General features: G+C 48.3%; 1 protein-coding gene and 1 long non-coding RNA gene across 6 annotated transcripts in view; one reads left to right on the top strand and one right to left on the bottom strand.

Annotated features, from left to right (window-relative positions):
• frmd5a (FERM domain containing 5a) overlaps positions 1 to 13,204 on the bottom strand; it is a 168,609-nt gene that overhangs the window by 9,967 nt on the left and 145,438 nt on the right. For all 4 annotated transcript variants that reach the window (XM_073032696.1, XM_073032695.1, XM_073032693.1 and 1 more), the window contains exons 11-13: positions 11,921 to 11,995; positions 10,141 to 10,209; positions 7,113 to 7,219 (exon numbers count right to left, since the gene is read on the bottom strand). In XM_073032696.1, the coding sequence (XP_072888797.1) occupies positions 7,113 to 7,219; positions 10,141 to 10,209; positions 11,921 to 11,995 (251 nt within the window). The remainder of the gene's footprint in view (positions 1 to 7,112; positions 7,220 to 10,140; positions 10,210 to 11,920; positions 11,996 to 13,204) is intronic.
• LOC140718665 (uncharacterized) lies at positions 3,228 to 12,458 on the top strand. Of its 2 annotated transcripts, none has more exons than XR_012096760.1 (3): positions 3,228 to 3,862; positions 8,251 to 8,343; positions 10,046 to 12,458. It is a non-coding gene; the product is annotated as an uncharacterized lncRNA (long non-coding RNA). The 2 variants fall into 2 exon arrangements; XR_012096761.1 differs by having other exon boundaries at positions 8,251 to 8,348.

The raw sequence follows: 13,204 nt of genomic DNA, 5'->3' as shown, positions 1-13,204 counted from the left end.
CCTGGAAAGCACAGTTGATCTTCCTTTCAGTGGCGATGATGGGGAGTGAGAACATTACTGTTTCATGGTGACCAGAACAGGGCAGAACGCAAGTCCAAACCCACAGCAGTTAGGGTCAGGGATGCTCTGTGGGACGCTGCCTGCAGAGTGGGTGGAGATTCAGCGGAGACCGAATCAACGCCAGCGTTCAGGTGGCGTGGCCGCATAGTGGCTAGCCTAACACTTCACAGCACCAGCCACCTGGGCTCTTTGGGGTTTCAGTCTTTGATTTACGAAGCCATTTTTCTTTGGCACAGAGTAATACAGCACAGAGACAGGCTCTCTGGCCCAGCACATCCTTACTGACCAAGTTAGTCCGCTTACCAGAGTTTGGCCCAGATTCCACTAAACCCTTCCTGTCCGACTACCTGTCCAAGTACCTTTAGGACATTGCTAATGCACCCTCCTAAACCACTTCTTCTGGCAGCTTGTTCCCCGTACAGACCACTCCCTGGATGATTACAGAGTTCGTTACAGGGCAGCACGGTAGCGCAGATGCTCACATAACACATTAACAGCTCGGTGATCGGGGTTCAATTCCCACTGCAGTCTGCAAGGAGTTCGTGTGTTCTCCCGGTGACCAGGTGGGTTTCCTCCCACACGAGTCACCCGGAGCAGATGGACTACACCCCAGGGTTCTGAAAGAGGTGGCTTGGGAGATTGTGGAGGCATTAGTCACCAGATTCTGGCTTGGTTCTGCAGGACTGGAAATTTGCAAATGTCACTCCACTCTTCAAGGAGGGAAAGAGGCAGAAAAAAAGGAAATTATAGGCCAGTTAGCCTGACCTCAGTGGTTGGGAAGATGCTGGAGTCTTTTGTTAAGGATGAGGTCTCAGGGTACTTGGAGGCACATGATAAAACAGGCAGTACAATTCCCTCAAGAGAAAATCTTGCCCGACAAATCTGTTGGAATTCTTTGAGGAAATAACAAGCAGGATGGACAAAAGAGAGTAACTGGATGCTGTGCACTTGGATTTTCAGAAGGCCTTTGACAAAGTGCTGCACATGAGGCCGCTTGACAAGAACCCGCGATATTACAGGAAAAATTCTATCATGGAGAGGCAGGAGGCAAAGAAGAGGAGTAAAGGGAGCATTTTCTAGTTGGCTGTTGGTGACTAGTGGTCTGTTGGGACACCTTTTAATGTCAATGACGGAACTGATGACTTTGTGGTCAAGTCTGCAGACGATATGAAGATGAGTGGGGGGGTGGCGGGATTCAAGTAGTGCTGAGGAAGCAGGGAATCTGCAGAGAAGGAGAATGGGCAAAGAAGTGGCAGATGGAATACAATGTTGGGAAGTGTACGGTCATGCACTATGGTAGAAGGAACAAAAGCATTGACTCTTCTAAACTGGGAGATCATTCAAAAATCCAAGGTGCAGGATTCCCTGAAGGTTAATTTGCAGGCTGAGTCTGTGGTGAGGAAGGCAAATGTGATGTTAGTATTCATTTCAAGAGAACTAGAATATAAAAGCAAGGATGTAATGCCTAAGGCTTAATAAGGCACTAGTGAGGCCTCACATGGAGTATTGTGAGCAGTTCTGGGCTGCTTATAGAACCATAGAACATTACAGCACAGAAATAGGCCTTTTGGCCCTTCTTGGCTGTGCCAAACCATTTTTCTGCCTAGTCCCACTGACCGGCACCTGAGCCATATCCCTCCAAACCCCTCTCATCCATATACCTGTCCCAAGTTTTTCTTAAATGTCAAAAGTGAGCCCACATTCACCACTTCATCTGGCAGCTCATTCCACACTCCCACCACTCTCTGCGTGAAGAAGCCCCCCCCCCCAATGTTCCCTTTAAACTTTTCCCCTTCATCCTTAACCCATGACCTCTGGGTTTTTTTCTCCCCTGGCTTCAGTGGAAAAAGCCTGCTTGCATTCACTCTATCTATACCCATCATAATTTTATACACCTCTACCAAATCACCCCTCATTCTCCTACGCTCCAGGGAATAAAGTCCTAACCTATTCAACCTTTCTCTGTAACTTAGTTTCTCAAGTCCCAGTAACACCCTTGTAAACCTTCTCTGCACTCTTTCAACCTTATTAATATCCTTCCTGAAATTAGGTGGCCAAAACTGCTTATCTAGAAAGGATTTGCTGACATTAGAGAGGCTTCAAAGGTTCACAAGAATGATTCCAGGAATAAAATGGTTAACACATGAGGAGTGTTTGATGGCTCTGGGCCTGTCCTCACTGAGTTCAGAAGATTGAGGGAGGATCTCAAGGAAACCTATAGAAGATTGAAAGGGCTTGATAGAGTGGATGTGGAGAGGATGTTTCCTATAGTGGGAGAGTCTAAAACCAGAGGACATAGCTGCAAAATGGAGGGACACTGAGTTAGAACGGAGACAAGAAGGATTCTTTACTCAGAGGATGATGAATTTGTGGAATTCAATGCCACAGATGACTGTGGAGGCCAGGTCTTTATGAATGTTTAAGGCAAGAGGTTGACAGATCATTGATGGGTCATGGTATAAATGGATTGGGGGGGTGGGGGAGACAGGAGATTGAAGCTGAGAGGAAAACTGGATTAGCCATGATGAAATGGCAGAGCAGACTCGATGGGCCAAATGGCCCAATTCTACTATTTCTTATGGTCTCAAGGCTGTGGAGGATAAGTCATTGGATATATTAAAAGTGGAGGTGGATAGGTTCCTGATTAGTAAAAGCGTCAAAGGTTATGGAGAGAAGACAGAAGAATGGGGTTGAGAGGGATAATAAATCAGCCGGGATGGTACAGACTCGATGGGTCGAATGTCTAATGGAGCCCGGCCGAGGACACGCACCACTCGCCGACCCGCCTTTACCTGGTTCGGCCGCCGCCAGCGCGGGGAAGAGCGGCAGCGAGCCCAGCGCCTTGCTGAGGACCCGCGGGCCGAGGGAGAGGACCCGGACCCTCACATCCCGGCAGCAGTGGTTCACCATCCGCAGGTGCACGTTCACCTTGGTCGTGATCTTGATCAAACACTTCACCATGGCGGCGGCGGCGGCTGTCCGGGCGGAGCTGCGAGCAGGACCCGCGTTACTTACACCGCGGCTATTTATACCCGTGTGCAGTCACCATCTGTACCCGGCCCGGCTCGGCTCTGCCCTGCCAGGCTCGGTGTCGGGTTACGGCCCGGCTCCGGTATCCGGACGTCAGCTCCGGGGGCCACCTGCCGCGGGGTGGGGGGATCGGGCAAGGAGGGTCGGTCCACAGGACCCTAATATTCAGGAGCAGAATGAGGCAAGCCCATTGGGTCTGCACACTCGCAGGTCCCAATTCACCCCCTCCCCAAACATATACACACACACACACATACATAAGCACACTCACAGACATACATAAACACACTCACTCACACACACATAAACACACTCACTCACAGACAAACACACTCACTCACACACACATAACACACTCACTCACAGACACATAAACACACTCACTCACACACACATAACACACTCACTCACAGACACAAACACACTCACTCACTCACAGACACAAACACACTCACTCACTCAGACACATAAACACACACTCACAGACACACACAAACACACATAAACACACACATTCACACAGGCAGATATAAACATATACACACATACAGGCATACCCACACATTAACACATTCACACAGACACACAGACATACACACACCACACATACTCACACAGAGACACAAAATATAACGCAGCAACAGGTTTATGAAGAGCTCGGGTGCTTTCGGCCGGCTGCAGTCAGCCTGGGGCCAAGAAACTGAAGGGAGGTGTAGCAGAGCAGGCCCCTGTTCGAGTGGACCGGTTTTGGATCAACAGGCAGAGGTTTGAAGTAAGTTTTTAGTAAGCTTTCTCTCTGTTAGTACGTAGCCTGTGGTAGTTGTATGCTCCCTGTGTGAAATGTGGGAACTTTGGGAGACTGCCAGTCTCCCTGATCACCACATCTGCAGGAGCTGTGGCTCCATAGAGACTGTGATAGGAAATGGTGCTTAGCTCAACGACCTTCAGCTCGTACGGGCAACAAGTGGTGACAGATAGGAGCTACAGGCTTGTACCTGGAGTCAACAGAGGGAAGGGGATAGGCAGAGTATCCCGTGGTCAATAATAAATATATCACTTTGAATACAGTTGGGAAGAAGCTACCTCCCGGGGGGGGGGGGGGGGGGGGGGGGGGTAGAACCAGCTTCCTGGCACTTGTCTCCGTGGCTCAGACGGGAAGGGGGAGAAGAGTGCAGTAGTGATAGAGGATTCAATAATTAGAGGAGCAGAGAGCAGATCCTGTGCACGTGAAACTGACACCCGGATGGTATGTTGCCTCCCAGGTGCCAGGGTCAGGGACATCTCGGATCGGGTCCACTGCATTCTAAACGGGGAGAGCGGGCAGCCGGAAGTCGTGGTACATATTGGTACAAATGACATGGGTAGGAAAGAGGAAGAGAGAATACGGGCAGTCGGGTAGAAAGCTGAGGAACAGGGCCTTCAGGGTAGTAATCTCTGGATTGCTGCCCATGCCACGTGCCAGTGAGGGTAAGAATAGGATGATTTGGCAGATGAATTGGTGCAGGGGGTAGGATTTCAGATCTCGGGATCATTGGGATCTCCTCTGCGATGGGTATGACCTGTACAAAAGGGACGGGCTGCACCTGAACCCGAGGGTGTCCAATATACTTGTGAGCAGGTTTGCTAGAGATGTTGGAGAGGGTTTAAACTAATTTAACAGGAAGGATGGGAACCGGGGTGATCGAGCAGACATTGGGGAAGAGTTGGTGTATAAACTAGATGTGTGTAGTGTAACTGTGAGAAAGGACAGGAAGATGATAGGGAATAAACTGGTTAGAGTGTAACAGAGGGCCAAAATCAAAGAAGGATGACGAATACAGGACTGAAGGTGTTATATCTGAATGCACACATTATACAGAATAAGGTAGATGATCCTGTAGCGGGGTTAGAGATTGGAAGGTGTGATGTGGTGGGCATCATCGAGTCACGGCTGAGAGAAGGTCATAGTTGGGAGCTTAACATCCGAGGAAACACATTGTATTGAAAGGACAGGCAGGTAGGCAGAAGGGCTGGGATGGCTGTGTTGGTATAAAATGAAATCAAATCCTTAGAGAGAGGTGACATGGGATCCGAAGATGCAGAATCATTGTGGGTAGGAGTTAAGCAACCGCAGGGTTAAGAAGACCCTGATAGGAGTTATATAAGATCTCTGACAGTAGATAGGATGTGGGCTTCAAATTACAACAGGAGATGGAAAAGGCATGTAAAAAGGGCAATGCTACAACAGTCACAGGGGATTTCAATACGCAGGTAGATTGGGAAAATCAGGTTGGTACCGGATCTCCAGACAGAATTTCTAGTATGCCTACGAGATGGCTTTTTAGAACAGCTTGTGGTTGAGCCTACTAGAGGAACGACGGTTCTGAATGGGGTATTGTGTAATGAACCAAATTTGATTAGGAAGCTTAAGGTCAAGGAACCCTTAAGAGACAGTCATCATATGATAGAATTCACCCTGTAGCTTGAGAAAGAGCTGAAGTCAGATGCATCAGTATTACAGTGGAGTAAAGGGAATTACAGAAACGCGAGAAAAGAGTTGGCCGACATTGATTCAAAGGGGACACTGGCAGGGATGACGGCAGATCAGCAATAGCTGGAGTTTATGAGGCAATTTGGAAGGCACAGGACAAGTAATCCCAAAGATGAAGAAATATTCTCAAATGAGGATGAGGCAACCATGGATGACAAAGGACGTCAAGACATCATTAAAGCAAAAGAGACAACAGATATTTAGCAAAAATTAGCAGGGAGGTAGAGAATTGGGAAGCTTTTAAAAAGCAACAGAAGTCAAATAAAAAACCCATAAAGAGAAAAAAGATGAAATATGATGGTAAGCTAGCCAATAACATCAAAGAGGATTCCAAAAGACTTTTCAGATATATAAAGAGGAAAAGAAAGATGAGAGTGGATATCAGGCTGCTGGGAAATGACGCTGGAGAGGTGGTAAAGGGGGACAATTTCCACCGCTGTCTGTAAGGAGTTTGCACGCTCTCCTTGTGACCGTGTGGTTTTCCTCCGGATGCTCTGGTTTCCTCCCACATACAGGTCAGTAGGTTGATGAGTCACAGGGGTGTAATTGGGTGGCACAGACTCATTGGGCCGAAGGGCCTGTTCTATGTTCTTGGAACAAGTGACAACAATAAATCATTTCCAATTCCAATTAAGACCATAAGATATGAGTGTGGAATTAGGCCATTCGGCCCATCAAGTCTGCTCTGCCATTCCATCATGGCTGATTTATTATCCCTCGCAACCCCATTCTCCTGTCCTCTCACCGCAACCTTTGACACCTTGATTAATCAATAATCTATCAATCTCTGGTTTAAATATATCCAATGACTTGGCCTCCATAGCCCTCTGTGTCAATGAATTCCACAGATTCACCAATTCTAGCTGAAGAAAATCCTCCTCATCTGCGTTCTAAATGGACATCACTCAATTCTGAATCTTTAGCCTCTGGTCCTAGACTTCCCCTACTACAGGAAAGATCATCACCCCATCCACTCTATATAAGCCTTCCAATAATCGATAGGTTTCAATGAGATCTCACCTTATTCTTACAAACTCCAGAGAGTACAAACTGTTCCCCAACGAGATGTCTCCTTTTAAACTGCTTCCCAGGGTGGTGGTGGGGGGGGGGGGGGGGGGGTTGTCTTACCCCTAGTGAGGGATCTCCCTATAAACCTCATAACTAAGTAACACAGAAAGTGGAGGAACTCAGTGAATCGGGCAGCAACTCTAGATGGAAATGGACAGTCAAGACCCTTCATTGGGACTGTGGGATGCTCTGTGTTTCCAATGTCTCCGTTCTCTCTTGTGGTCTCACACTCAGTTTACACTTTCAATTAATTCCAATTTCCTCACTTCCAGCGGCCACAGGGCTCAATAATTGGTGCCAGTTGGCCATGATTCACTGTTTGTCCTAGCAAAGCTCGAGCCAACCTCCAGTACCAGCCCCCAGTTCCCCCTGGCAGGACCCTCTCCCCGTCTCCACCTCCACCCTCCTAGGCCCAAGGCCTTACCTTCCATGATGGAGATGTGCACAGCCCTCCGGCGGGTCCGCGGCACACTGCTCAACCGTGATCCGTGGGAGATGGAGGGGCAACTTCGACTGGGTACAAGGCCTGATCTGAGTAAGGAAAGAGTTAAAATTGATTCCTCCTTTATGCAGGCAAAACGTGTAACACTAAATGGTTTGAAAGACAAAATGATGTTAGTCTCGTATGTGGGAGTGCCTTGAGAAAGTGCAAGGGAACTGCTCTACTGGCATGATTTGAGAATTTAGTGTGAGTACCAGTCTACAGCCTCGAGAGGAGATAATCGTGAGAAACATGATTGTTTGGGAAAGTATTAAAGTAAATGGTGTGGAAGTGTATGAACATTTAACAATACAGCTTTCGAATCCAGGCAGCTTCCTGGTAAATCTCCTCTTCACCCTTATTAAAGCCTCCACATCTTACTATTTCAAAGTGACCAGAAGTGAACACAATTCTCCATGTCTGATCTGACCAGAGTTTTATAGAGCTGCAACGTTACCTCCCTGCTCTTGAACTCAGTCCCCAGACTAATGGAGGACAACACACTAGGCCTTCTTCACCGCTCTATCAACTTGTACAGCAACTCTGACTGATTTATGGACGTGGATCCCAAGATCCCCCTGTTCTGCACCGCTAAGAATCCTGCCATTAACCCTGTACTCTGCCTCGAAGTTCGACCCTCCAAAGTGAGTCACTTCATGTTTTTCAGATTGAACTCCATCTGCCGCTTCTCAGCCCGGCTCTGTATCCTGTCAATGTCCTGTTGTAACCCATGACAACCTTCTACACTGTCCACATCTCCACCAACCTTCACCCTAATGCACCTCTAACAGCCACAAAAAGCCTCTGAGTCTCACAGTATCACAGATACTCCTCTGTTAAAAAGGACAATTTCTTTGTGCAAGTGGGAATCTTCTCTTAGGATGGGGTCACGGCGAGTGTTAAGAGCTGGAGAGAGAAACAAGGACATCATCAAAGAGGGAGAGAGACTGGACACGTTGGCTCCCTCCAGCAGTATATTGTGTGCAGTGGTCTACTGATTGGTTGATAAGGATTATTTTGTCTCTTTTAATACTTCATTAATCATTCTTCTTTCTGTACTTTATTCTTCATATAATTCTAGGATGGGCGAGAGAACAGAGCACAGGTGCACAGGGCTGAGAGTCGGCTGAGCCATGGTCGAAGACACGGCAGAGCAAGTTGAATTTGGGAGAGTGTAAGGTGCTGCACATTTGGAGGTCTGATGTAAAGGCAAAACAAAGTGCCATTTCTTTTCTTAACTTCTAGTTAAGTTCAGGCCTCCAGTCCTCGCCAAGGACAAATACTGGAGGCCCAGAGGCAGCCTGTCCTGTCGCTGGTGGCGCGCGTGTGTGTGCGCACGTGCAAATGTGTGTGTATGTGTGAGTGTGTGTGTACATGTGATTGTGCGAATGCACGTGCGAGTGTGTATGAGAGAGAGAGGGGTGGGAAAGTGGCTTATTTGGCTGTTGTTCTGTTGTTGCCAGTGTTGTTCTGCTGAGTGTGGTGGGAATGCTGTGCTGACGCTGGAACACGTGGGGACACTTGCAAGATGTCCGTAGCACACCCTTGGGTTGTGTTGGTTGTTAATACAAAAGATGCACACGTTAAATGAATGAGAGTCTGAATATGCAGGCAGAAAAGATTGAGTTTAACGTGGCAAGCTGGAACAAAGGGCCTGTACTGTGCTCAACAGTCCTATGTTCGATGTCCTATGTGATCAATTCATGGTACAGCAGAAGGACAAACAAGATAACGACAGCTGCCGTTCTCTACAGCTCGGATAGTCTCACCATGTCAGGCAGGGTGAAGGGCGGAGGCAGCTGGCTGCTCTGCTCTGTCAATGGAATGAGGCCATTCAGCCCCTCTCTCCCAGACTGGCATTCATCCTGATAATCAGTAACTATAAACCTTTGATGATATCACCGGCAGGTGTGGGACATGTGTGTGACAGTGCATGGGGAGATTCCACACAGGGGTCAGAGAGTAGAGAGATAGGGGCTATCAGTGCCAAGAAGGGGATCTCTGAGAATGGCCAGGATATCAGTGTGTCAGGTGATACAAAGAGTATTGGATAGGATTTAGAGAGGGCCTTCTGGTCAAAATGTTGCCGAGCTGTGATGTCCATTGAAGTCGGTTATTCCTTCAGGCTCATAGGGATGGTTTGGGGGACAGTGCTGGAGTTAAGGGACAGGTTAGGGTTTAGGGACAGGAATAGGGGAGTTAGGGGACAGATTAGGGTTTAGGGACAGGGATTGGGGAGTTGGGGGACAGGTTAGGGTTTAGGGACAATGTGGGGAGTTAGAGGACAGATTAGGGGTTATGGGTTAGGGACAGGAATAGGGGAGTTAGGGGACAGATTAGGGGTTAGGGACAGGAATAGGGGAGCTAAGGGACAGATTAGGGTTTAGGGACAGGGATTGGGGAGTTGGGGGACAGGTTAGGGTTTAGGGACAATGTGGGGAGTTAGGGGACAGATTAGGGGTTAGGGACAGGAATAGGGGAGTTAGGGGACAGATTAGGGTTTAGGAACAGGGATGAGAGGAGTTAGGGGCCAGTGGAGTTGGTCAGTAGGTCCTGATGTCAGACTCCAACAATGCACGAGGACAGGCATCAGGTCTGCAGGCGTTGAGGACTAAGGCCAGTGATCCCGTTCAAGGACTGCAGTTGGGAGGCATCAAGGATGAGGGACGGAGATCGCCAAACGAGGGTGGGAGGGTAGGAAGGGGTTCAGCTGTTGGTGTACATTGACCATGTGTTGTTCTGTTGAACATTGTAGGCACCAGAAACATGGCAACACTTGTGGGCTGCCCCCAGCACGACATTAGACTGTGATGGTTGTTAACGCATTTCACTGTATGTTTGGATGAGCATCTGATGAAAAAATATTCCATTTACAGAGCTGGAAGGAAGACGTCTCTGCAGTCACACACGACAAGCACAAGCGAGATGTGAGCAGTCTTTACCTCGGAACAGCTGAGGTGCACTCTCCTACCTGTGAATCTCCGGCGGGCTCCTCTTAATCTTCGCACTGGACTCGATCACCTCCTTTGCAACTCTCCCACTGAAAGCAGCAACCACAGAACCGGGGCTCAGAGACCGGGAGGCGACGGGTTGTGGCCGAATTCTCCCTCGCCGCCCCACACCCCCACCCCGTTCTGACTGAGATGTGGCCGTGTGGCAGGCAGTGCCACTCCCTCACAACCCCAGCCACCCGGTCTGCACGTTCTCCCTGTGGTGTCATGGTATTGGACTGGAGCCACACAGACAGTGATAACTGTCTTGGCTCCATACCCAAGGGGAAATGGGAAAAGCTCCTGATTTTTTCAGCCCTACATTCCCAATCTAGAGATAGGAACATTGCAAACACTTAGCCAGAAGAGATTCTGCAGCTGCTGGAACTCCCGAGCGACACACATAAAATGCTGGAGGAACTCAGCAGGCCAGGCAGCTCCCAGACACTGAAAGGGAACAGTATCTGGGAATGTCTGTAAACATTCAAGATTCAGGCATTGCTGGAAATCCAGGGCATATAAACAAAATGCTGGAGGAACTCAGCAGGCCAGGCCGCATCTATGGAGAAGAATAAACAGTCAATCATTCAGGCTGAGACCCTTCATCAGGACTGGACAGAAAGGCCAGCACGGGCATCTTGATGAGTTTCAAGCCTGCCATGATGCCGAACTCTTCTTCCATCACCTCTGACTCCAAGCCTACACCCTTGGCAAGGATTCCCCATGCCCCAAATGAAGGCCCCTTCTCCAGTCTTCAGCTCTCCTCTTCTTCTTGGACACCCCACTCTGAATCTTTCTATCTCTAACTGCTAACAAGACATCAACCGTCTCAACTTCTCCGATTCTCCAGCTCCACTAAGGAGCATCAGGCCATTGTCTCCCACGCCATCAATTCTGGAAATCTCCCATCCACGGTTATCACAGTTCCCATCCCTAGACAAGCTCAGAACACAAGGAGGTCTCTTTAGAACAGAGATGAAGAGGAATGTCTTTAGTCAGAGCATGATGAATCTGTGGAATTCATTGCCACCAATGGCTTTGGAGGCCAAATCACTAGGTATAACTAGAGCAGAGGTAGATAGGTTCTTGATTTGAGGACATCAAAGGCAGGAGAATGAGGCTGAGGGGGGAAATAAATCAGCCATGACCAAATAGCACAGCAGACCCAAAAGGACAAAAGGCCCAATTCTGCTCCTGTGTCCAAAGGTACCCCCCGCTAGAAACTGCTTGTTTCTACTTCCTACCCAAGATCAGTTTGGGTAGGTACATGGATGGCAGAGATATGGAGGACTATGGTTCAGGAGCAGATGATTAGGAATAAGCAGTTTAAAGGGTTTCAGCATGTACTAGATGGGCCAAAGGGCCTGTTTCTGTGCTGTACTTTTCTAGGACTCTATAAACCTAGCGGTTCTCCAGTGAAAGGTCTAGTACAGGGGTTCTCAGCCTGTGGTCCACCAACCCTTCTGTTAATGGTAGGGGTCCAGGGCATAAAGGAGGTTGGGAACCCCTGGACTAGAACGTCAAAAAGGTTGGGAACCCCTGGTCTAGAATGTCAAAAAGGATGGGAACCCCTAGTCTAGAACATCAACTGTTTCTTCCCCTCCATAGATGCTGCCTGACCTGCTGAGTTTCTCCAGCGTTTTATGTCGGTGTTGCAAATAATTTTTTCTTTTCCTGGTTGGGAATTCAGCCTCTGGTGTTTTGCTTTCACTCCTCATGAAATTAAGTTCACAGTGACCTCTACTTACTGTGACTATTTACCTGTATCGGAACCGGCTCCCCTTGAAAAACATGTTGCTGCTGGACACCGTTCGCACCTGACTGGATTTCTCAAACCTGTGCAAGAGGACAGAGAGCATCAAATCCAGCACTGCCCCCTGACCCCCCTTAGACACCGAGACCTCTCCCCCAAAAGGGTTCATTGATAATCTTGTTAACCCCTAATATTCATCTACAGATCTGATGTCTGTGAGTCCAGGGCCAAGGGCAGGAGGTAGGAGGCCTGGTATCTGTGAGTCCAGGGCCAAGGGCAGGAGGTAGGAGGCCTGGTATCTGTGAGTTCAGGGCCAAGGGCAGGAGGTAGGAGGCCTGGTATCTATGAGTCCAGGGCCAAGGGCAGGAGGTAGGAGGCCTGGTATCTGTGAGTCCAGGGCCAGGTACTGGAGGACAGAGCCTGGAGATGGCAATCCTGGAACTAGAGGCTTGAGTGTGTGAGTGGGTGGTTGGGAGGGAGGATGCGTTGTTCTGCTGAACGTGATGGGTATGCTTTGTTTTTACTGGAATGCGTGACAACACTTGGCTGCACCTTTAGGTTGTGTTGGTTGTTAACGCAATCTACTCTCTGTTTTGATGTACATGTCATACATAAAGCAATCTGAATCTGTCGTTAGAATACTATGTTGCCTTTAAAACGTTTCAAATGTCATCAAATGCAAAATAATTCCCGACCCAAACAGGTCAGGTGACCAAAAGCTTCGTCAAACTGTGATTTTCCGGAAGATTGCTGGGATTCAGGGAGGAAATCACTATGGTAGGGCACCACAGTAATGTAGCAGTTAGCTCGACACTAGTACAGCTCAGGGCGTCGGAGTTCAGAGTTCAATTCTGACATCATCTGTACGAAGTCTGTATGTCCTCCCCATGGAAACTGGGTTTTCTCCAGGTGCTCCGGTTTCCTCCCATAGTCCAAAGAATCTATCAACCTCCGCCTTAAATATACATAAAGACCTGGCCCCCACAGCTGCCTGTGGCAAAGAATTCACCATTCTCTGGCTAAAGACACACCCTTTTCTCATTGCTACCATCAGGAAGGAGGTACAGTAGCCTGAAGGCACACACTCAATGATTCAGGAACAGCTTCTTCCCCTCTGCCATTAGATTTATGAATGGACGTTGAACCCATGAACACTACCTCACTATTTTTTCCACTTTTTGCACTACTTGCTTAATTTAACCCTTTTTAATATATACAGTATATACTTACTATAATTTATAGTCTTTATTATCATGTATTGCAATGTACTGCTGCTGCAAAACAACAAATTT

Source organism: Hemitrygon akajei, chromosome 30 (assembly GCF_048418815.1).
Source record: "Hemitrygon akajei chromosome 30, sHemAka1.3, whole genome shotgun sequence".
Lineage (NCBI taxonomy): Eukaryota > Metazoa > Chordata > Chondrichthyes > Myliobatiformes > Dasyatidae > Hemitrygon > Hemitrygon akajei.
The sequence above is the reverse complement of the archived record's forward strand: the minus strand, read 5'-3'. Positions and strand labels throughout refer to the sequence as shown.